The sequence below is a fragment of the Plodia interpunctella genome, chromosome 28, assembly GCF_027563975.2.
Source record: "Plodia interpunctella isolate USDA-ARS_2022_Savannah chromosome 28, ilPloInte3.2, whole genome shotgun sequence".
In the NCBI taxonomy this organism is placed as follows: domain Eukaryota; kingdom Metazoa; phylum Arthropoda; class Insecta; order Lepidoptera; family Pyralidae; genus Plodia; species Plodia interpunctella.
Window position 1 is genome coordinate 3,253,245 of NC_071321.1, and position 25,800 is coordinate 3,279,044.

The 25,800-nt window shown below is 38.3% G+C and overlaps 1 protein-coding gene across 1 annotated transcript in view; it reads right to left on the reverse strand.

Annotated features, from left to right (window-relative positions):
- Positions 1 to 8,826: 8,826 nt before the first annotated feature.
- Positions 8,827 to 25,800, reverse strand: part of LOC128681688 (uncharacterized) — a 35,738-nt gene continuing 18,764 nt past the window's right edge. The window contains exons 28-50 of the mRNA XM_053765788.2: positions 25,441 to 25,620; positions 25,021 to 25,110; positions 24,501 to 24,602; positions 23,706 to 23,840; positions 22,625 to 22,767; positions 22,069 to 22,260; positions 21,336 to 21,440; positions 20,663 to 20,880; positions 20,095 to 20,268; positions 19,274 to 19,472; positions 18,660 to 18,763; positions 17,995 to 18,148; positions 17,448 to 17,503; positions 16,511 to 16,667; positions 16,199 to 16,322; positions 15,268 to 15,377; positions 13,964 to 14,125; positions 12,623 to 12,721; positions 11,791 to 11,878; positions 11,105 to 11,205; positions 10,482 to 10,550; positions 10,080 to 10,154; positions 8,827 to 9,470 (exon numbers count right to left, since the gene is read on the reverse strand). Coding sequence (XP_053621763.1) covers positions 9,387 to 9,470; positions 10,080 to 10,154; positions 10,482 to 10,550; positions 11,105 to 11,205; positions 11,791 to 11,878; positions 12,623 to 12,721; positions 13,964 to 14,125; positions 15,268 to 15,377; positions 16,199 to 16,322; positions 16,511 to 16,667; positions 17,448 to 17,503; positions 17,995 to 18,148; positions 18,660 to 18,763; positions 19,274 to 19,472; positions 20,095 to 20,268; positions 20,663 to 20,880; positions 21,336 to 21,440; positions 22,069 to 22,260; positions 22,625 to 22,767; positions 23,706 to 23,840; positions 24,501 to 24,602; positions 25,021 to 25,110; positions 25,441 to 25,620 — 2,921 coding nt within the window. The 3' untranslated portion in view covers positions 8,827 to 9,386. The remainder of the gene's footprint in view (positions 9,471 to 10,079; positions 10,155 to 10,481; positions 10,551 to 11,104; positions 11,206 to 11,790; positions 11,879 to 12,622; positions 12,722 to 13,963; positions 14,126 to 15,267; positions 15,378 to 16,198; positions 16,323 to 16,510; positions 16,668 to 17,447; positions 17,504 to 17,994; positions 18,149 to 18,659; positions 18,764 to 19,273; positions 19,473 to 20,094; positions 20,269 to 20,662; positions 20,881 to 21,335; positions 21,441 to 22,068; positions 22,261 to 22,624; positions 22,768 to 23,705; positions 23,841 to 24,500; positions 24,603 to 25,020; positions 25,111 to 25,440; positions 25,621 to 25,800) is intronic.

Genomic DNA, 25,800 nt, shown 5'->3' on the forward strand with positions numbered 1-25,800 from the left:
AAGGAAACAGACATGCGGCCTACCTGAAGGGAAGTGGTCACCGTAGCCTATAACGCGTTTTACACGCGCGTTGCAAGCTCTTAATCAATCTTTTCACGTCCTCTTTGAAGAAATCCTTATTGCAGTCACTAGACAAATTTATTTGTTAGTAGATTTTGATCAAACATATCTAAGAACCACCGCATAAAAATTAGCTATAAAATAAAAAAAGCTGCACCTAAATCGGTTCACCCGTTCACCGATGAGCTACGGTGCCACGTATACAGACAGAGAGGCACACTTAGTGGTCAAACTTAAACACCTCTCTTTTTGCGTCGGGGGTAAAAAATGGCATGGTCACACAAGAAAATAAATAAATACAATTTTTTCAACAAAATGGCTGATGTGAACTAGTAAAGAAGATTCAGAATTGAAATGTTTATGTATAATTAAAAGCTGGAATAGAAGCAGCTGTCAGAACTTTTTTTTTATTTGACATTTTGAGCTCATTTGTGTGTATTGTTGTAGGGAGCCGTCTGCTGAGGAGCGAACCGGACATTTGTATTACAAGCCTTTATATAGTTTAATCTGTTCCTGAGACTGTATCTGTAGAGACAGATACCTACGCACAAAAATAAGAAAGAAACAGTTCTTTCTTTCTTATTTTTGTGTGTATCCGAGGCTGTGAAGGCGTGAAGCCTGGGGTGTAAAAAATGGACTTTACTATTTTTAAGATTATAGCGGATAACTGGCGTGCGGTTAAAAAAAAAACTAAATTAAATAGAAAAATATTAAATAAAAAATGAACATACTTTCACATTATTACATTGACAGCAAAAAATATATATATTAATTGATAGATGTTGCCCGGGACATTTTTACGAAGTCTGTAACAATCTTGGATAATGTATCTTTCTATTGGTGAAACAATTTTTGAAATCGGTTCGGTAGTTTCGTAGCTTACCCGCCACAAACATGCAAACACACAAACGTTTACCGATAATTGTCTACAATCGACTTGAAGCAAAAATACATATTATGTATGTACCTGTAGTAATTTTGATGATATTTCACACAAGAAACATACATTCTTTGTGTGAAATACGACGACGACCTCGGTGGCGCAGTGGTAAAGTTCTTGCCACTGAACCGAGAGGTCCCGGGTTCGATCCCCGGTCGGGTCATGATGGAAAATGATCTTTTTCTGATTGGTCCGGGTCTTGGATGTTTATCTATATATGTATTTGTTATAAAAATATAGTATCGTTGAGTTAGTATCCATAACACAAGTCTCGAACTTACTGTGGGGCTATCTCAATCTGTGTGATTTGTCCTAATATATTTATTATTATTTATTAATATCATCAAAATTTATTGTATTCGCGAGGTCTAAGTTCGTGGCGAACAACTAACAAGTATAAGTAGATTTACGTCATCAAACAAATGTCCGCTTCGCTCCTCAGCTGTCAACTCCACACAAATACACATAATTACGTCATTGTCACAACTGACAGCCGGTTGTTATGACAATACAACTATTTCCTCCGGCGTTGCTTACTGAAACACCCACGCCTCTAGTAGACTTGAGTGTTTTCTTTAAAACCCCAAGTGATTTGAATCCTATGGGAATTATATATCATTAATTAAATCGGGAATATGGTCAGTAGCTCGCAAGTAGTACTTGCCAGCAAGTACTTGTGTACGGGCAATATAATAAATTCTGAAATAGGGTAGATGACAAGGTCAGAAAATTGTAAACAGATATCATTAATTTAGTGGTTTCCATGGAATTAGTAGGTGCTAGAGTACTTACTAAATCCATGCGTGTTTACTAATTCCATGGCAGTTTCTGATCAAGAAAATATCATTGATCCAATAAGTACGTTGTACAGAGTACCTACTAATTGCATGGAAAATGTTTACACCATTTTGACAAGTACCTACGAGCATGTCTACATTTATTATATTTTTATTGTTAAAAAAAATCAGCGGCAAATGCATTGAAAAGAACAGACCATAATACTCAGGAAGAGGCGTCAAATTTTATTTACGATAATCATTATCGGAAGCAGTCCACGAAAGATGGGATCGTAGATTACTGAAAAGTACACGAAATGTGAGACAAAAAACCCGCACAGCCAACCTAGAAAATTTCACCCTTCAAATGTGACCTTTACGCTGTGGTTATAGACGCGAAATTGCTATGAATATGTCGTGTGGGCGACTGTACAATTCTGAGCATAGTTCGCAAAAAAGTCTTTGAAATCCATACGTGACCAAAAGCGTGTTCGGGTCGCTGGGCTGGGCTATAAATTTAAGAATTAGTCACAGGTAAAGACGGTTGACCAGTAGCCGACATATGCTATAGCTATACTTCAATTAGCTAGCTTTGAACACGCTTAGTTTAAGACTATATTGTAAACTAGTAGTAGAGACTAGTTAGTTCCTGAAATAGGATCAATGCAGGACTTGTGTTATACAGGTTACAGGTAAATAGGTCCCTATCTCTACGAGATACTGTGCACATTTTGTCTATATTACAACGAAAATGGAAGGATTTTAATCTGAATGTGTTTACATCATAAAAATCCTCAATCATTAAATTACAAAATGGCGTTTGTTGCTGAATCTTGTCAATTTTTTTGTAATATTGACGTTTAAACCTGTACACTGGCGCCACCGTCACATTTTTACCATTATAAAGTATTACCTACCTATATGAAGCTCAGTTACATATAGGATTTTCTAAGTGTTATAGTTTTTCATTAATTTATCTTAATCTCAATTTATTTCGCGGATTTCGGTGGCCACCAACTTCGATAACCACAAATGAAATAAGAAAAATGTTGAGAGTAAAATCATGAAAAGAAACGTGGTTGGTTCCACGCAGTTATAGCAGAGTATTATATCTTCAGCTACACTACTGACCGCACACGACAAAATGGAATACCATCTCCATTGTGTACAGGAAATAGCAATATTTTTTATCATCTCCACTATTGTCACACGAGTTTTCTGATGTGAAATAAGTGTTCATATGACTTTTGAAATATACCGATGAATGGTTTTTAAATCCGCGCACGTACAGTCGGCATGCTGCACGGATTTTTCATCATCATCATCATCATCTGCAGCCCTCCGTGACCCACTGCTGGGCATAGGCCTCCTTCCGTCTCCGCCAACCATCTCTGTCCTGGGCCATCCCCATCCAGTTGTTGCCAGCGATTCCCTTTACATCGTCGATCCGTCTAGCTGCCGGACGTCCTACGCTCCGTTTTCCAGTTCTGGGGGTACCACTCAGTTACAGCTTTACTCCACCTTCCATCATTCCTTCTAGCCAGGTATTTTATGTGCACGGATTTTTATGCCGAGGTAATAAGAGCGAATTTGCAGCGAAATTTGTGCTGTTCATGATGTCGGATTTGTTGATAGACGAGGCTGTAAACATGTCATCATCACCCATTTTAATGTTTTCACTGCTGGGCCAGCGGCCTATCTTTTGGTTGGGTAAGGATGGATATTGATTTAGGATGTATGCAGCTTACTTCTTACTTCCCTTGAGGACAATTTTCCGCAGTTAGCCCTCTTGTTGGGCCCTTTCTGCGTTCGGAGTCTGAGTCGCTGATCATTCCAGCCAGCCCAGCTCCTTCAGGAAGCTGAGCACCGCGGATGGTGTACGGCAGGCTTCACTCATGGTCCCTGGATTTCCCAGGAACTCACCAATGCTGCATGGATGTATGCAGCATTTTGGGCTCCAAGTTGTGAGCACCTCTACCAAGAAAGTGGTGTCACCGCAAAACTTTATCGTAGACTTCATCCTCACACTCTGGAGCCCAAAGAGCCGCATTTAGTGCACTTTGACTTTTAGTTCTCGCACGGCCCAATCGGACTGCGATCGTATTTTTTTTCAATTGTCATTAATATATCCCAGGTCTAAGGGTTAAATGCCATTCCCGCGTATTCTGAGGTTGTGTAATGAGCTCCTGCCATTTTCCCAGTGACTACAACATACTTCAACACGTTTAAAGATGAATTCAAACAACGCGCGTGTCATCCCTTGCGTTAGAAATTTCGGCTGTAATTTTACGAGAGACTACCTGAAGTTAACCCCCCTTTGGGAATGGGAATCCTGTTGTGCCTATCAGCTACCAAGGCTGTCTCTTCACAGAAGGATATGGAGTGACTATTCCATATCTTTTTGTGGACGTTGTACACGATGTTGGGATAAAATGCACATTATAGTATTATAGGGTGTCTTTCATCCCGGAAAGAACGCGAACGACTCCACGGGCGAAAACTAGTGCCTAATAAATTAAAGATTAATAACCAATAACTCCAAGTGGATAAGCTCAGCATTTAATAAGTCTCCAGCCTCATAATCCACATTTTAATGAGTTCTGAATGGTCTTACTTGCGTATTATAGGTATTTTGAACACAATACTCGCTCTAAATCGGCTGAGCTGTTTAGTCATGGAGATCAGTGAAGTGCTGCGGGCTATCGATATCGATAAACTGTTATTTTTATTTTTTTTAAGCTATTCTTCTTTGTGGTGATTCGAACAGTATTCAAGTAATATGTCGCGTCGTTGATTCGCTTTGTCGTCGTTAATGTCTCTTTATTGCAAAACTAGAATATAGAATAGTTAGTACAGTATAGTAGGTAGTATTATATAGTTCTAAAGTTTAGTAAAGTCAGCAGTTGTCGTTCCGAAAAGGCAGTAGTTTGTAGTCTAATAGTAGAGAAATAATATTAAACTTAGAATATGACGTGAAAAAGTGCAAGTGAAGATCTAATTTGTCCATGGATTGTTTGTTTGCAAGCAAATCGCATGCTCATTTATCGGTACATAGGAAATAGAAGCCAAAACATTTTTTTTTTTAATTTTTGCTGTCTGTCTGTCTCTATGTTTGTTTGCGGATCAAGACAAATTTATTGGGTGGAATTAAATGCGATTTACACAGCTGTATATGGGATAATCTAACTAAATCTGGTTACAGTTTGATCGCGACACGTTGCTTAGAACAAGATATATTGACAATAAAGTTATTAGAGGACGCGCGAAATTAACGCGGGTGAAGCCGCGTGCAAAAGCTAGTGTTATATAAATAAATAGTTTTATATTTAGTTCGGTAATTTTGGACAGTAAAACAAAGAGATTTTTCAAACGTTGCGCCGTGGAATAAAAAACAAAACTCATCGATATCGATACCGGCCTTTTTCCATTCCAAAAAATTAATGGCCGTCACTTTACACCGGCCAAGAGTGTGACGGCCAATTCCTTGAAGAGAACAAATGTCGACATTCATAGCATTGCGATAACTTTATGAGTTAACTTACTCATGGTGATTTAGTGATTTTTATGACGTGAACTTTTATTTTATGCTTGTTTAGTTTGCGTTGCTGACTAAAAATCCCTACTGACATTACCTATAAATGCGAAAGTTTGTGGTACATATGCGGGTATGTTGGTTACTTTTTCACGCAAAATCTACTGGGCAGATTGTTATGAAATTTCGTACACGGGTAGAATATAACCTGGCATAACATATAGGGTGCTTTTTATCCTGAAATTCCCACGGGAGCGAAGCCCCGGGCGCAGCTAATATTCATGTCTAAATATTTATCAGTATGTATATTAATAACGTACTTCTGAACATCTTTTCATAGTCGTATTCCTGATGATTGACGGTCGTGGTCATTACATGGAATGGAACACATGTAATTACTTTCTTGGCATTATTGATGGAGTGGTTTCCCATTGTCTTCTCCATTACACATACAAGTCAACAATTTAACAAGTGTGCAGGTTTCCTCACGATGTTTTTCCTTCACCGTATGTACTTAACCATGTGTAAATATTTATTAGTATTTATATTAATTTCGTATGTACTTACACATATACAGGAGTTGTAGCGGCACATTAAGTAGTACAAATAGTGGCTAATTTGCAATGAAGAGAGGCAGAATGATGTGTTGTTGATCGTACACAAATAAATGACTTGGCTAAATTACAGATAATTACCAAAACTTTCTAGATTTGCATTCACATGTCCTCCGTTCAAATTGAAACATTTTAAACTGTATTTATATAATACTCTTCTGCGAACCGACTTGACAAAAAGAGGCATTCTGGTTCGGCCGGCGATGGCCGGTGGCACACGCAAAAACATTGTAATTAAAAATTCGCGGGCAAGATGGCGGACGCGGAGCCTTGTGCGCAGGAGTTGAGCGGACACACTGTCCGGTAAATGTGAAAGTAAATCATTATCATCATATATCAAGTGTGTTATTATTACTAACACTGGTTTTATTCAAGCCGCCTAAAGGCATCTGACGTGACTTTTACGACTACGTACCTCCATCTAGTGGCAGGTAGTCGCATACACATTAGCGAACTAAACTGTCAACCAGTGTGCCGGTTTCCTCACGATGTTTTCCTTCACCGGAAACAAGTGGTGGTCTATGAAATACTATATATATATGAGTCAAATTGGTATGGCACGAGTAGGATACGAACCTGAGACCGTTCGATCCACAGGCGGGCGTCTTAACAATTACACCACCACCGCTACAAGTGAAACTAAATAATGAGCTTACACTAGTAAGTCGTTAGCTAGCTAGGTAGCTAGTACTTAGTAACAAAATCTGACTGAAATCTGATAGTGTTAGGAATAACACACTCGATATGATGATAATAAATAAATATAAATATATTAGGACAAATCACACAGATTGAGCTAGCCCCAAAGTTAGTTCGAGACTTGTGTCATGGGATACTAACTCAACGATACTATATTGTATAATATATACATATACAGATAAACATCCAAGACCCGAGCCAATCAGAAAAAGATCATTTTCCATCATGACCTGACCGGGGATCGAACCCGGGACCTCTCGGTTAAGAGGCAAGCACTTAAATATGTCCCTTAAACTCCTCAGCACACGAACTCTCTCTAATCACTATGTACAAGATATGCCATCTCTTTTTTTGCTGCGTAAATTTGTGAAAGACAATGTTGGTCACAGCCATGTACAAAAAGGCATTTACCATTTTGCTATTTGTCGTCTCTTTCTTTCGTAGTGTACTTACTAATTATTTTTCAAAAAGTTTTGTAGATTATTGGTGTGGCGTATCAACCAGACTATAGGACAAAAGATCTGTTTTTTTTTTAAAGACTCGACTTGTGAAGTGACTAAGTATGATACTTTAAGTGTAACAAGTTTATTTGTTAGACAAATTAAAAAAACCCCGATTTTCAATATTCATTTCGCCACAACTTTTGAACGGCTGAACAGATTTTCATGAAACACGGCTAAGAACACTCGGGATAAAATTATCTGTGACACAAAAAAAAAACTAAACGAAAATCAGTTCATCCGTTTGGGAGCTACGATGCCACAGACAGATACACAGATACGTTAAACTTATAACACCCCTCTTTTTGCGTCGGGGGTTAAATAAATAAAATAAAATAAAAATCATTTATTTCAGGTTTAAAAATCTATAAAAGGTTAAAAACAAAAACCGGAGCAGCGGGGTCATCGTTTATTTTGGCCGGAACGTCATAAACACTTATGTCCAGTTTTATCGACGTCTGGGAACCACGCATTACATGAAATAGGATCATAATATGATTGATATTATCAATATCACACAAGGGTGAATTTCACGAGCGTTTTGAACGCCGCCGTGGGCTGTCATTAGTGTTTATTAAATTGTACCATACACAGTAATCAACTTAATTAACCTATTTTATAAATAAGTAGAGTACTGGTACAATGTTAATTTTATAAATGTTTAATTAGAAAAAAAAATATTTAAAAAATGTCGGACACCATTGGCACGCCACGTTCAAACGCTTGTGAAATTCACCAACAAATTACTAAACTATAGGTTATTCGTTATGTTATGGACTGTAGGCACATATCTTGTACAAATGCTATTCCGTCCACCTGAGAGATCTGTTCAGTTGCCAATCTGTCCACTTACTATGGAGGGCCAACTGCATAGGTACCTGAAGTAAAATTTTAAACCTACTGTTACAGACTAGATATTAAATAAAAAAAATACCACACAGAATAAAATCTGACTAAAATCTGACAATGTTAGATGTAACCACACTCGATATGATGATGATGAACAGTAACAACGCTTGTACTGTAATCATGAATTTAGTAAGTACTTCGCACAACGTGCCTACTAATTCCGCATGACTGTAATACCTAACTTTTAAATTTCTTTACCTGTCATCTGTCATTTGTCATTGTCAAAAAGTTTGTGTCACTTATGTAGAGGCGGAAAAATACTACCAAAATAATTTTTTGTATCCTGAATTATCCCTTTATTACACTATTTGCCGCTTTCCGACATATCACTGTATCGTCCAAAAAGCCCTTTTTCTGACATGTCCGCTAGGTACCTACTCGTTGACCCAAGGGACTCAAGAAATTCCACACCTGCGCATTTACAGATGTATACCGTGACTAAACACGCTAAATGACATCTGGCTGATTTATTGGATGCGTTACTTGCAGCTTTGATGCATTGTTTGTGGAATTGAATGAATTTTGTTAATGGTACATAGGTACAAACTTCTTAAACATCTGCCCCCTTATCAATAACAACGTATCTTATCCTTTTTTATAATTTGTTTTTATTAATTTATAATTCTAGTTGTAGTATAATGTGTGTGTGATAATAAAATAAAAACGTGTTATCCTCTGATTAGCCTCGTAAAGTGGTAACAGAACATTGACAGACAGACATGCTGTACATACTTAACCCAAATAGAGATAAGGTTAAGCGGACGATAATGAATATTAAAAGTTAATAAAACAAATCTTCTTTTATAATTTATATTACAAAATCTATGACAAAATGTGGCTTCGACCTTACAGACATACTTAACATTTTTTTGTTACAATTTATATAAAAAACAATTATATTATGTACACTACAGATCTAACCACGCAAGTAATTAAATTATATTTATAATTATATTAGCTTATAAACTAATTCGATTATGAAAATTAGGTACACAAATATTAAATGGAAACCAACAAAAAATCTCATGAAAGAACATTTTCTAATTCAAAATTATTTTTTAAATTACACAGTTCCAATTTCAAATACACGCGATACATTGTTATTCGAAATTCAAATCTCGATTTAAAAAATAAGGAAAATTACAACCACAAATTTAGTAGTTTTATTAAAAAGCCGCATAAAAATCATGTACCTACTTACGTCAAAAATAAACAATTTTAAAGTCGCGTATTACTAAAGTTCATACCTACATAACAATATTCACTTGGACATAAATGGACGGCAATTTCCAACTTGCGTAGACTAGACCCATAGAGTGTTTTTAAATTTTCTTTTTTTTTTTAAATTTTTTATTATTATCGTTCGTGTTGATTCAGTTTACGCAAGTTGGTGACGTCCATTCCATATACAGAGAATGTGGCTGGCTCTTCAAAGTGTACCTGAAATGTATAGAATGTCAAAATTATTTGAAGTCCTCTCTGGCTGTGATATAGAATGTCAAAATTAATTGAAGTCCTCTCTGGCTGTGATAACGGAACCCCGGTCAGGTCAACAATATGTTTTTTAAAATTAATATTAAAATATAACATCATAGTACAAAATAAATGAACAGAAAAGATATCTTTGGGCGAAGTGCGGATTTGCATTTCACTTCTCACCATCGAATCGATTCGAAGTGAGACGTAGCGAACCAATCACATTGCGCCATTGTGACGCAACGACAACCACACTGCAAGGTGATTGATTCGCTGCGTCTCACTTTGAATCGATTCGATGGTGACAAGTGAAATGCAAACCTGCACTAACCCCTCTTCTTTTATCGCTAAATAATAAATGTTTAGTTTAAAATGTAAAGATATAAGTAATATTTTAATTTATTTAAAAAACACTACGTTACAGTCAGTTGAAATGCTTCTTGGGCGACTATGAAGAGAGTTTCAAGAAGCACCTTAGATCGGGTCTTTGGGTGACTGGGACCACAAACGGTCCCAGTCGCCCAATAAGCATTTCATCCGAATATAATATCAGTAAATATATAAATTAATTACCTCTTTATCGTCTTTCACCTCCGTTGTCTCCTGTTTCAATGATGTCCTCGATTTTCTCTCCCCAATCGATCCAGGCTAAATTGCAAAAATAAATATAAACTTTATTATTTGTAAAACATCAGAAATCTCACAAAACTAAAAATCTAAATTCATAATGAATTTAGATTTTTTCCATACTTATTATAAATGCAAAAGTCTTCCGCGTTTACGGCAAAAATCGCTGAACCCTTTTTGATGAAATTAAGTATGAATAAGACCCTTTTCAGACGTAGGCTATGTTATTTTCGAAAATGAACCCCCAATTGACTGTAATAGGGGGTGAAAGTTTGTATGAAAATAATATCTGTTCCGTTTTCGCAGAGAATAAACTACAAGGTACTGGAAAAAATATAGTGGATATACCTCCTTTGCTACTTCTTCGTTAAGAACCGGTGGTATGTTCGGGCCCAACTTCTCTGCCAATGCCTCCACCTTTAAAATTAATTTTAAAAATCAAATTGCTTTTCATTTAAAGAAGCTCATAAACGTAGTTGATAATTTATTTTTTAGTTTAAACTCTTTTCGAGTGTACTAATGCTTACAGAGTTATCAGATTTTATTCACGTCGTCTCTACAATTAACATGAATAAAGTGTTAACCAGTGAGCAGGTTTCCCCACGATGTTTTCCTTCACCGGGAGCAAGTTATGGTCTATGAAAACTACACTAGTCAGATTGGTATACAAGCCCATATGACACGAGTAGGATTCGAACCTGGGGACCTTGTTGCGGCTTACACGCCGTCCTAAAGTTGGAGAAGAAGTTGTGCCGTTCAAAAATTGTTATTTTGATTTGCCAGTGAAAAGCGTTGTCCATACATTATATTGTAAAACTTTCATTCGTAATGACGAGAGCCAATGGGCTCTCTGTACTGATAGCATCACTGTATGCCTAAATAGTATACAAACCTAACCACGAACGGTCCTAACCACTAGACCACCACTGCTTCATTTATAACATTCATAGTAAATAAATGATTTAACTTACAGTAGGATACTGTGAGAAACAAGCTCTCGCCTTCCCAGTACATGGGGGCGCCACTGCGCGCCCGTAGCGATCTCTGTCGGCTGGGTCGAACATGTAATACCCTAGAGAGAGAGAGACTGATATAATTACGTGATACCGGCTACACTATCCCCTTCTGTCTTATTAAATTCCTATTTCGGCCGAGTTGGCCAAATCTGACACCACAATGTTTTTAGACGTTGATGTTAGATTTGGTCGATACAAAAAAAAATCTGTAGGAAGTATTTGAAATAGTTTAGATGAAAATGAAGTTTTGATGGCTGTGTCGCCGCTTGCTGATAAATTAACTGATAACTATAACATGTAGAACAGACAGCGTTAAAATTGTGTATCACAAGTATTTGGCAATTCAGGCAGATTTTAGTTTATCTCTCAGATATGATATTCCATCCGAAAGTGGTGAAACAGGGCTTAAGTATGGCATGTTTGTTTAGATTACAGAATTAGGTAGCATTTCGTGCATTAATATCTCGATGGTGATGAAATAAATCGAGAAGTTCAAATCGGGGCAAAACTTTGTGGGCCAAATGAATAGATCAATGTTGATTTTGGATCAAAGGCACGTCTTAAGATATCAATTATAATCAATATCATCGTCATCTCTTACCAACTTGAGATGAAAAGAAAGAGTAAGCAGTAGCACGAACCTCTGGGAGTTCTGAATAAGGCGACAGCAAAGTCTCCCCTGCCAGCAACGAAAACGCCAGCCTTTTCCTCCATAAAGAATTGTGACAGCTAACAATCAAATAAAAACGTTAGTAAAGTAATAAGTAGTAAAGTTTTTAACTTTAACACTTTTTCACAGACAATGCACAGTCATCATCATCTGCTCACGGAGGGCTCTCCGTGACCCACTGCTGGGCACAGGCCTCCTTCCGTCTCCGCCAACCGTCTCTGTCCTGGGCCATCCCCATCCAGCAATTTCAATGCATTTCAGAAATTGGACCTCCACAGGCACTTTTTCACGTCGAACTTTTTCAAAATTCGCTACCTCACGAAACCATGAAAAATCCCAGTCTGAATTTTCTTACATAAATTATGTTTTATTTCTGTTCACGTGGGTACTAAATACTCATAAAAAAATATTCACAAAAATATATACACAAAAAAATACTCATTTCGATAAAATAGCATATAACCTTTTATTTACTATCTTACTATATCTACTGATATTATAAATACACACACATGTGTGTGTATGTTTAGTCATTCACGCAAAATCTACTGGACGGATTGTTATGAAATTTGGTACACGGGTAGAATATAACCTGGAACACATAAGGTACTTTTTATCCCAAAACTCCCACGGGAGCGAAGCCCCGGGGCGTAGCAAGTATCAAATAAATATGACTTTCTGATCGCCCTGGGTTTTTTGACCGTTCTCCTTTCGTAAATATTCAGATTACCCCCTACACACGCTAACGCATTGAGTGTCTCTGTAGTGAATAAACAAATAAACAAACAGTTGATTCTTCTCACCTGTTCCACGAGATCAGTGTCAACCTTCCCTTTTTGCCGAGGCTTATACACTTGCACGCGACACACACAGTTACCGGGCGTGTAGAATTTACGCAGTATCTATAACCAAATGGTTACTGTATTATTTTTAATTACTAGCGGCTCGTCCCGGCTTCGCTCGGGTAAAGCTATTATATTACCTATTGATAGAGCACGGAAAGCGCTGTTTTATACTATGTTGTGATGATGTACACAGCATAACTTAGAAATGGGATATTAAGTAGCAAGGCAATACTTATTTCTATAGAAATCAAATGTACAACACTTTCTATAGATCGACAATCGATTTCTATAGATATAGGTAAGCATTGTTATAAAATTTTGAACTTTTGGCGATGATTTTACGACGACTGCCTCACGTAAATTCTCATTGGAAATGCTATTTTCTATTGTACACTCAACAGCTTGAAGTGCACATAGTTGCTTTAGTCACCGCTCTCAAGAATACCGTCCAAGTCAAATGTAGGATGTAGGATGATCAATTTTAAGATCAATAGAATCTTGGTAAGTAAGTATAATTTATTCTCCAAGATTATTCTTCTTGTGGCAGACAAGATGTGCAGAGGACCTTGGGCTCCGATACTCAATGGCTGCAGAAGAAATCGAGAACACATTCAGATGAGAGAGAGAATATTCTTGTGGTTGAAATATTTTATCTGCTCTATGGACAATATCTCCGTTGGAAGCTTAAAGTGCAAATCCACCAATATCCAGAATATCGTCCAAGTAGAAAGGATAATTGATGGTAAAAATGGGAATAATAGCAATAATAGGTAAATAAGTAGCAATTGATGGTTAAAATGTGAATGATTAATATCAAAAATGTCTAGTAAAAGCACTTCCTTCAGCTAATTTGGGAACACTTGGACAACTGTACTTTGTGGTTGGACTTAGACCGCGATTTTGAAGCGAAGGAAATATGGTGACTGGCAAAATTCTTTTCGTCTGAGATTTCAGCGCGTCTCCGTAAGGTAACCGGCGATCCAAGTGCGGGCCGGGCGGTTACTTTGCACAGAGGATTGCCTTAGCGGTTCAGAGGGGTAATGCAGCCAGCCTTCTTGGAACCCTTCCAAGCGGCGGCGAGCTGTAATCTCTTTATTATTTATGATTATAAATTAAAAAGAAAGGAATATAATTTTAGACTCAAGTTCTACGATTTACATGATTCTTCTTCAATCATTTTTCAAAACATTTCCTCTCCTTTTCTTCTTCATCATCATCAACGTCTGCAGCCCTCCGTGACCCATTGCTGGGCATAAACCTCTATCCATCTGATTCTTCTTTTAGCTGAAACCTGCTTACCTGCTGTATAGACAATATCTTCGTCGGAGGCTTAAAGTGCAGATAGCTATCCTGGTATAACTGATCGCCGCTCTCCAGTATATCGTCGAGATTGGACGAGCACCATCGGCAGACGTCTTCTACTCTAGACATTGCCACCGCCATCACTGCACACGCCAGGGCCTGGAAGGAATGGAATACGATATTGTTTTGCACTATTGTATTGTACAATTAAGTCAGTTTTTCCTTTCATCAGCACTCGATCACAATCATAATATGTTTCAGTATACCTTTTGACCATGTACTTTATTGTGTACTTACATTATTATTTTGTTAAAAATGATACATAAATTTATATTTAAATAATGGTAAGCCCTTCTGGCATGATAGGGACCAACACTGTTCGAATGAGTTTCTTTCGGCATTTCTTCTCAGCAGTGGTCGTTCAGAAATGTTAGTAGTTAGTAGCTTTGGTTAAATATCATTTAATTTAAAATATGACATGAAAAAGTGCCTGTGAAGGCCTAATTACTTGAATAAATGATTTGATTTTGATTTTACATTCATAATATGATTGACAGTATATGCCAGTCACTTCTACTATCGCGCAATTTGTCAAATGTGATGCACGCATACACTTAGTTCCTCTCTCTCTCTCTCTTTATGGTCGTATTCGTCATGGCTGAGGGTCATGGTCATTACGTGGAATGAAATACACACGAACAACTTTCTTAGCACTATTAATGAAGTGGTTTGCCATTGCCTTCTGCATTTCACACACCAAGTTAATAATTAACCAGTGTGCAGGTTTCCTCACGATGTTTTCCTTCACCGGATGCAAGTAGTGAGTTGATGAAAACTCCTAAATATGAATCAGAATGGTATACAAACTCACGTGGAGAGTAGGATTCGAACATGTGGACCTTTCAATCCACAGGTATTTTAGGAATTAGGAAATTAGGAATTTTTAACCATCACACCAGCACCGATTCAAACTTAGTACTGAAGTTTTATTTATTTTTTCTACTATGATTGTGTGTACGCAACCAGATTGGATCTTCTTTATAAGGGGGCGCCCATAACCAGAGATCATGCATGTAGAAAGTGATGGATATAGAGGAAGCGAGTGAGATTTGTCAGGATCGTGGCAAGTGGAATTAAATTATTGCCGTTGTTTTATATTCGAACTAAGGGCCAGCCGCCATAAAGTCCCTTTTGATTTGGACGGCCACATAATATATGTGTCTATGTATGTTTGTGTGTGTGTTCATAATAAAGACGAATATTCTATTCAAGGGAAAGGGAAAGACTCGCAGACTTTATACCTGGTGTCCTCTAGACCCGTACGGGAACCTCTTGCAGGCCATGGAGTGGTGAGCCGACAGGAACTGGGTGCCATCTTGCAGCACCAGCCAACCACTCGTGTTTCTTAGACCTGAGATTTCGAAACTATATTCTATCTCTCTGTCAATGATGCCAAGGATGATATGCGAGCTAATGAATGTTTATCTGCATGTGTATATATTATAAAAAAATTATATCGTTGTGTTAGTCCTAACTAATATTATAAATGCGAAAGTAAGTTTGTTTATTTGTTTGTTAACTCGACTTCACGATCTATATACTCAACCAATCTTCTTCATATTTTGCATACATGTAGTATGAAATGTGGAGAAGGACATAGGGTACCTTTCATCCCGGTAGATTAACACGAGCGAAGCCGCGGGCAAAAGCTAGTATTCTATAACACAAGACTCGAACGTACTTTGGCGCTAACTCAATCTGTATAATTTGTCCCATATATTTATATTTCATGATCTGACTACTAAGAATGTGGAAGTGGAAAAGAAAAATAGAATAGCGGGGCTTCTACGCTCTACGGCTGTGGAGGGATCTGGGAAAACGGACAGATATGAGAGATTTTATTTCTGGTTTTAAACCATTACTGCTCTATTGACGAGATAGAAGTGCGCTTAAGATGTCGAGGATATGCTTAACGCTCCGAATGGTGCCTGGGTGAAAGTTTGTCAACAGCTATTCAACGAGGATACGCAGCAAGCATTAAGCCGTACGATTTGGTATTTTTGATTTATTTAAGAAGTTTTTTTATAATCAACCAACAAGTTATTCCAGGTTATATTCTACCCGTGTACCAAATTTCATAACAGTCGCTCCAGTCGATTTTGCGTGAAAGGGTAACAAACATACATCCTGACAAACTTTCGCATGTATAATATTAGTAGTAGGAATGTTTACCCTTCAGCTTCATTTCCTTGTCACGTTTCTCTGTGGCTCGTTGAGCGTCCATGCAAGTAGCGCTTCCCGGAGGATGCTTCCTATCCTGCTCGTCCGCACGACGCTTAGTTCCATCGACGCCAACCTGAATGGAAATATTTATTATCATCATCAGTCAGAATCATAGAAACACGTGGCATCGTGGCGTGTACACATCGTGTAAAAAAGAACGTTTTTTTGTATTGGAACAACGGCAATAAAGACCTTAAGTGCTAGCCGCCATAAAGTACCTTTTGATTGACACTTATCATGGTAGCCCCTCCAAATACGAACCTTGCTGGTGGCTGGCACAAGCTTCACCCCCTCAGGTGCCCTCACCAATGGCGGCATCACGGGGCCGAGTGGTTTTATAGGCTGTACTACGGCCGACATCGCGTATAGTTGGAAATCGTGTTTGGGACGTTGTATCACTGGGATGTTTTGAAGATATCTGGAAGATCATCAAACATTCAAAGATTCTTCATTTTAGGATGCTATACATCAACTTATTGACGTCAAAAAATGACTACGTGAATAAGCGGCGCAACAAATTTCACCGCAGCCTTTTCACCAAAGACGTCAATTAACATCAATTAACAAGACCTACGTCTTATCGTAGAGGAAGGTGAAATATAATTTAAATATTTTTTATTATCACGACATCAAAAACTTATTGATAACTGTTAGCTAAACTTAACTTGAGTAGTTTCATTAACATCTTATGAAGAAAAATCTATTTGGTTTAACGAAGTTTATTACCAATAACCCCGCATTTGTTCTATGAAACATTCAAAGAATTACACACCGGTGTTTCGCAGCCTTCAATAATACACAATCATTTTAATTCAAAACAAAAGATGATAATAAAAATATTCCTAAAATCTGCACTACTTACATCATTTGAAGCAATGGTGGTGTAATGGTTAAGACGCCTGTGGCCTAAGGCCTGTGGATCGAAAGGTCTCAGGTTGAAACTACTCGTCGCACATGTGTTTGTATACCAATCCGACTCATGTATAGTAGTTTTCATAGACCACCACTTGCTTCCGGTGAAGGAAAACATCGTGAGGAAACCTGCACACTGGTTGATTATTAACTCGCGTGTGAAATGAAGAAGGCAATGCCAAACCACTCCATAAATAGTGCAATGAAAGTGTGTTACTATCCAAGTAATGACCACGACCCTCAGCCATGAGGAAATACGAATATTTATGGAGATCAAGATACTAACGCATAAGCCATCAGCTTAGCAGACGTGAATGTCAAAACACAAGCGGCGCCGTCGTCCTAAAAATAAATTTAATGCTGCAATTAGATGGAAAAGGATTTGTAAGTAGGAGACGTGTGTCAAGTGCAAGTTGAAATCAAGCTAAAGTAGATGGATTCCGTAAATTTTTATTGTCGTCAACGCGTGACAATACCATGCTCGTGCTGTGAACTGTTAAATTACCTCACCGGGAACCGGTCTTGGGTGCACCGTAAGATTATACTTTTCGTAATAATGCATTGTCATGTAAACTGAAGCGACGTGGCAGAACCTTTTCAGAAGAAGAATTGAAGAACCTTTTCATAGCTGACCTAATGGCCAAGCGGATTCTGGGAGAGAGAGAGAGAGACAGCTGTGCATTTATCCGGAGCCCCGTAGCACCGCAAGCGTTGGTCTTCAACATAATTCTGAGAGCTCCTAACGCTCCTAAGCCTGAACTACGGCGCTCAACAGCCGCAGAAGAAACCTGGAAAACTCTCAAATGCTAGGTAGACAGGGAGATAAGAGACACCTGTGCATCGATCCTGAGCCCCGTAGCACCGCAAGCGTGGGGCTCCATCATGTAGAAGGGCGGAGCGCCCGACACGCGCCACACGGCCACCGCGTGCGGCACCGACCACAGGATGCCGTGCGTGTGGCCCTCGAAGAACCTCTCTAGGGCTGATCTGAGGGCCGAGGGCGAGGAAAGTTAATCACAATATCGCCGAATTCGGACTCATGCCGACGCGAACGCGTGAACATAGCCTAGTTAGTATGAGTTATGAGTATATACAGCAATGAGATACCAGCAATGAATATCGAATCCGCCAATGTTGTTCGACAACAGTGTGGAGCCGGTATAATATAGTTATTAGTGAATACGGGTCATTCACGTGTGATCGTTGACGGAAAAGTTAAGACAATAATATGTATCTGTAAAAATGTCAGCGCTGTCTCGTTTCTTCTCGTGTATCTCTAATATGCACAGCTTCGCTCCCGCGGGAATTTCGGTATAAAAAGTACCCTATGTGTAATTCCAGGTTATATTCTACCCGTGTACCAAATTTCATAACAATCGGTCCGGTAGATTTTACGTGAAAGAGTAACAAACACACACAAATACATCCTCAACTTTCGCATTTACAATATTAGTAGAAGTGGGATTTAAATAAGAATATTTTGACTTCGACTCGGTACCTGACAGTCATCTCCGTCGGCTCCTTCTGTTCCAGCTTCCCAGAGTAGATCGCGTCCAAGTCATACCTCACGTAGTTGACACCCATGACGAACCTCTTCAACACCTGAAAACAATGAGGTGGTAGTCCAGTGGTGGTGAATTAATGGACAATAAGCCATACAAAAACAGAAGAAAAAAAAATTACTCCTATATATCATTCGAAATCTGATTCTTTTGTATGTCATTGACACCATAAAAATATATACCTTTTACCTTTTATTCATAAAAAAATAAGCATTCAAGCTAAAGTATTTTTTGTCACGTGACAAAACATAGCTTAAGTAGTTTAACATTTTTATGTACTGGTTTCTCTAATAGTATGTAGCTTCCTGCAAGAGCGAATTTTGCTTAAAGTATGCTTAAACTTTTAAATACTCGTTTCTCGTATGTAGCTTCTTACAAAAGCGGAACGAAAGAAGTATACTTTTCTCTGTCTACGCTCGTAGAAAGTAAGTAGAAACACTATATTGCATCAAAAACAAGACATAATTTAGAACAAGACAACAAGTACAACGCACAATAGGCGGCCTCATCGCTAGCGCGATGTCTTTCAGGATACCTTGAGAATACCAACCTGTAATGGATGGAGCACATCATCTCCCGGCCTGAACTCGTAGCCTAAAGTGCCCACTGAGTTGGCAAACAATTGACAGCCGATGCACATAATTTCGTCCACAGTTTTGGCGGTCCATAGATGTGATCTTCTGACGTGCGACATGGCTGCCGCTACGATGGCGCCGCAAGACGACTGAATCAAAGAGTCTCTTGTGAATCTGTACGGAAAGTTGTTGTTCTTAATCCTTAATCTCAGTCTTATTAGTCCACTGCTGGATTTAACCACCCAAGAGTTAAAAAAGAAATTTTTGAGTTTCAAAACATTCATAAGTTCAAGGTCTGTTTTTATCAGCATTAAAATCACTAGCGGCGTCAAAGCTCTGAATTTCGAGAGTGAAAGAGTTTATATTTACTGAATACTCTCTCTCATGTTAGCATATTTTCGGCTGTGGCCCCTGAAAGATTCAAACCATGTGAAGCCTGATTTTTGGATACCTAACAGTTCTAATTTTATGACTGGCCGCCTCTTATATATCATCTGCAAACTTTGGCCCTTAGTTGCCTCGTTTGCCATCCCCGAGAAATTGACCGCTCCATTTCCTGCCGTAGATGTCGTACGAGGTTCTTCTTAGGGCGGACGTTCACACCAATACAAAATCAAATCATATATTCAGATATTCTAAATTAAATAATATTTACCAAAGCTACAAACTTCTAGCATTTCAGAACGACCACCACTGCTAAGAAGAAACCCATTCCAACAGTAGTTCTATGTAGGTCCCTATCATAACAGAAGATAAAATAAATGGTCAGCACACACGTTTACCGAATGCCATTTACCTGACTAGATCATTTGGTCTGCTGCCCCTCAGTATAGTTCTTCCTCGAGCATTCTCAACGTACGCCGTCAGCACCTTCCACTCGTATCCTTCATCAGGTACTGCTCCTTGCGCAGTCACGCCTTGAGGAGTCTTTGATATCTCCCAGAACACTTTCACGCCAGATATGGATAAACTGAAAATATTACAGTCTCTCCCTCTGTCTCTCTCATCTCAGCGTCTAATACTTTGACTGTGGAGTATCATCTGTTGGCTTTCCCAAACTACCCCTAATCTTGTTCCATAGAAGACACAAGACCATTGCTGTGGCCACTGCTATAAGCTGATAGTTTTTTTTAACCCCTTCACCATTTTCTACACGGTCTTCGGCATCCTTATTAGTCGAGACCAAATATACAGATACAGAGTATCACGTTTATATAATTCGTCTCCTTACGTCCTTACAATTAATAGTAGCAAAACTCCAGACAAATTTCCATGACGGCTTGACGTTGCCACAAATTGAAAGGGTTTTCATCTAAATCTCACTTATGCACAGCTTTGTATACGAATTAATTAAAGAAACTTACGTATTAGGCCCAGCTCTTCCTGTAGCTTCAATATTCTTCTTAATGACTTCAGCCATAAGATCCACAGTGGAAAAGAGGATGATTCCAGCCGATCCACTCGGAGATGTGTTCCCAGCTGGACCTACTGCGTGAGGCTCCCATAAACAATATGCTTTATCATCGGAAGCTCGCCAGATGCCAACGCAGTAATGTTTGCAGCAAAGTATTCCATGCTTGCCCTGGAGATAAGTTTGTACATTTACTCTCCATAACATATTCTATTATTACAGGTTATGGGTATTAAACAAAAGATCTAGAATACCTGATGCAGACCCATGATGGTCCACTTAAACTATAAGAAATATAGGATTGACGCCTTAACAAACGTTTTTCAGTCTGATGAGCATCTTCTGTGTAGTATCGTTAAGCTTTGTCTGTACAGTTATATTTCTCTAGTAATTTTGACTCCTTACGAAAAATTGTTCAGCCACGCGAACGAAGTCTCGGGCATCAGCTAGTAGATAAAAAAGAATTACTAGATTGCGGCCCTTAAAGCTAAAAAGATTGATGGTTGCCAAAAGCTATTCCCCAACCGTTAAATGTTGGAGCCCAAGGTCCCCTTTCCTAATCTTTCGTTATCACAGCAGAAAACAGAAGCACCTAAGTACCTATAACGATGATTTGAATCACTTACACTCTCAAAGAACTTGTCGATAGCTCGCTTTATATTGAGCACACCACCAGTCTCGCCTGCTTTGATGTCGCCTATTGCTGTGTTTTGTTCTATTTCTAGCCTTACCTGAAATCAAACAACCTATTTGTAGCCTAAAACTATAATAAACTATACACCAACCTTCCCTAGGAAGCACACTATCTATTGGTAAAAACCGTACAACAATCCGTCCTGTAGATTTTAATTTATCGCGTTCGACAGAACATCTTTTTATAAAATGTAAGGATAAGTCTGCCGCTATGGACAAAGACCACAACTTTCTTTTCTCTAATATTGATTGTGACATTTTGCTACACACGCAGATAATTTTCTAGTTCTTATCACCATCTATTTCGTAATAGGCCTTGTCCAACTCTCTCTCTAATCTGAGTGCTTTCCCGGTTCCTTCAGTTGAGCATCGGAGCCTAGGGTTCGCTTCCTAATTTTCCTTTTTAAGCATTTTTCTTAGAATAAATATATACAGCATCTTTATTTAGATGATATAATAATAAGTTCGGAATAAGGACTTGTTTCACCGATTGCTGATAACTGAAAGTCTACATGTAACATATCGAACAGATAGCGTTAAAATTCGTGTATTACAAGTGTTGGACATTATAATAACTGGCAAAACACATCGTGCCGATTTGTTTGGCAGTATCTGTCAGATATATATAGTCAGTTGATCAGAAAGTGGTGAAGTCCAAAGACTCACGTTGAAAGTTGTGACATGAAACTCTGGCACAATCTCTGCCGGTGACAGCCTTGGAGGTACGCTTGCATTCGGTAGAGACAGGGTGTAGAGTCGGTCGCCGTATTTGAGGATAGCGTCGATCAGTGATGGCTTCCAGAACCCGTACGGCTCTATGTGATCTACTACTATACCCATCACTGCGTTGGCTGCATCCTGAGGAGGGGACATTATAGAAAATAAATATTATTTTTGTTCTAATTTTATCCGCGTGTCCATTTGGACAATATAATCTTTCAGGATTCAGAACTTTCTCTTATCCTTGTGTGTTTCTTGTTGCATTCTCTGCTATGACATCCCAAAAATCAAGTATGTGCTTTTATAACCAGCCTATCGTCAACTCCTGGGAATACTGTGGTTATATATCAACCGTTGATTGGCACGACTAGGTCGTCGCAGCCAATTAATCTTTTGAAAGACTTTGCTGGAGCTCATTGTTCTCTCTTGGGGTAAATTGGCCAGATAAAGAGGGTTATCCCTTAGCTGCCTTTTACGGTAGTAGGACCGCAACTCCACGCACCTGGTTGTCCCTGTTGGGCTGCTCCATGAAGTAGTTCTCTCCTTGTGACAGTTTGCCTCGGAGCGACGCGATCGCGCGGCTGACCTTGGTGAAGTACTGGCCAATGGCGGCGTCCGACAGGGGTTCTATCATCGCTTCTGCTTCTACAATGTAATGTGTAATACCGTTTGGATTAACAATATGTTCGTTTTCTTCACCTCATGGCAGCAAACTGTAGGGACTATTTTTATAATTATATAAAGTCATTATTTTTAGCATTCTTATTTTAATTTAGTTTTTGTTTGTACTGTTACATAATAATTAAAAACAAACAAAAACTTGACTATATAAGTATTTAGGGTAACCATGTGAAGAATTTTCGTTTTTACTCGAATTTTGTTTACCATATTATAGACAAGATTTATAGCTTAATAGCATTATCTACCACTCAACCTTCGGGAAACCGAAAGATACCGAATGATAACTTATACTGCGCGACTACGCGACTATTACAATACTAATGTCAAAATCGTATTATGATTTTTAAGTTGTTTGAACGATTTTATAACATTAGAAAATTTATGTAAAAGCCAATTGAAAGAGCTAGTAAGCTAATGTTTGTCGATGGAATATTTTACCTACCTATTGGACCTTCTGTTTTCTCTTAATAATTTAATATAATGAAGGCCCTTCTTGGCTTTCTTCTAAAGACCCTAGGCAGGGTAGACGACGAATTTTCGTACTGTTTAATGACTATGTATTTAATTGAAACATTATTCTGTGAAACAAACAACATAACAACAGTAATGGCAAAGATGATGGTTGAGTCTGGACTTTTCTAATGACATTTAAGGAATCAATCAATCAATTTAAGAACGAGGTTTCTTGTATTGATAATAACCTCGTGTTTTCTGCCAAAGATTTTACCTCCTTATATGACACGACATTTACCTTGTCTTTTATTTCATCTATGAATGCCTTCTTGGCTTTCCTTTCTCTCTTCCAGCTTCAATTTTTTAAAGTGTATTAACGTGTACGTTTTAATTATTAAGTAAGATATTATCTTAGCTAAAATGTATTATTAAGTGTAAAAAACTCTTACCATCTTCCTCTTCTCCTTCCTTAGGCTCGGTTGACTTCTTTTCCTTCAAAAGTGACGTTAACTCGTTGGTGATCGTCACCGGGTACAATTTGTACGGCGCCAGACACTGCTTCTTGTCTAGAGGGCCTTGGAGCGCTGACAATGTTTGATGATTTCAAAATGGGAGAAAAATTTTGCAATAATCATGAGTAAGTACATACTTTGTGAAGGAAAAGGCTATCTTGCATGTTCAGGAATTGAAACTTAAGTGAAAGTTATCTTGTAAAATGTGTACGAGAGTGCACGACATAGGTGTTGAATTAATAGCTCTCTCTCGTCTTTTCCTTTTTCGATTGCGTTCGGAGTTGTGAAGCCGCGAAGCCCGAGGTCAGCGTGAAAACGCCTCAAAATTTTGAAGAATCAGCTGTGATTTTACAACCGGCCGCCTGCCTTGTTGCCTCTTTGATGCCTAGGCTGTGCGTCCCTTAGTCGCCTCGTACGACATCCACGGGATGATACGGAGTGGTCCTATTCTAGGACGGCACCACGCGCCGAATTTATGAACTAGCCTCAAAAACTCACATGCAATTTTATACAATATTCTTGTATAATTTCTTCTAATTAAATTAAAATATTTCTAAAAACACGTACTTAAATTTTTTAAATTAGAAATTTAAGCGGTTTTTTCCTCAATCTACCCTAACTGATGAGAAGAGATGAGGTTCAAGATCCACTGTATATTATATGTTAATTAAAAACAATCAACAAATGTAACAGCATCCTTTCTTGCTAGATGGTATCAATAAAAGTACTCACTAAGTTTGTCGATGAACTCAGCTGGACTGGCGAACACCATCAGAGCGGGACAAGCTTCAGGTGGAACGAATTCTGGCTCGGGTTCGGGCTGGGCTTCCCCTTCTGCAAATGGAAATTTGAAACTCAAAATATTTTCATTCAAAAAAATGCGCCCATATTCAAAGTTTTTTTAAATCTTCTTAATAATATGTGGAGTACAATTTTTTTTTTTTGACGATTTCAAATAACTTTTTTCCTTTACTATATTTATAAGGTTTATTTATTTATCATTATTTTCACATTTAGTTATAAGTATTATTATAATAATTGATACAATTTGAGGTCTTTAGCGTAATTTGCCTTTAAATCTTTCTATTCTATCGAGTGTGTTTGCTGACACTTTATGTTGTCTAATATTTGTATTGCACGATTTACATATTGGAAATTTTTCTTATTGGTAATTATTCCTCTTAATTTTTTTTCCTATTGGACATTCATAATTTATGTCATCAGTTATATCAATCATCATCAGTATACTTACCGCCACCAGCTTCCTCGTCTCCTTCTTCTTCATCGCCGCCACCTTCACCGGCCATCTCGTCCTTAATGCGTTGAAGTCTGATCTCGTCTCCTAAACAAGAGGTGATGTCTCGTAGTACAGACTCAATATCCATCTTCCACTAAATATTACATGTGACTTGAAATGCTTCATAATGCTTTATTTATTACTAGATATTGCCCAGGGTTTTGCTCCCGTGGGAATTTTGAGATAAAATATAGCCTATAGCAATATTGGATAATGTACCTTTCTAATGGTGAAAGAATTTTTGAAATCGGTTCGATATTTCCGGAGATTACCCGCCTCAAACATACAAAGTCACAAACGCTTACCTTTTTATATGTTAGTATAGATGTATTCACATAGATTAGATGACAAATTTTTACCACACGCAAAACTTACCCTTAGTGATTCTCTGCCTGGTCAGCATCCCTTTGAAGAGTGTAGGTGCGGGATCAAAAGCAACTACTTTCCCGCCAGCAGACACCCACACGCCCATCTGGTGGTAGTCACCCACCAGCAGGGACACTGTAGTCGGCTTCATTGGGTCGTACCATTGCTTGAAAAGCGCATCTTTTATTTCTAGAATTCAATTGATTTACATTAGCACATCTTGTTTCTTCTTACCATCGAACTACGACTATCTCTTCCTCTGACTGGACCCATATTTCCAGGAAATTAAGTCCTGAGAGACGGCTCCAAAGATCCGATTGGAAAGAAGTCGTGCAGAATGGTATAGTTTTAAAGGCCAAGATCCCCTTT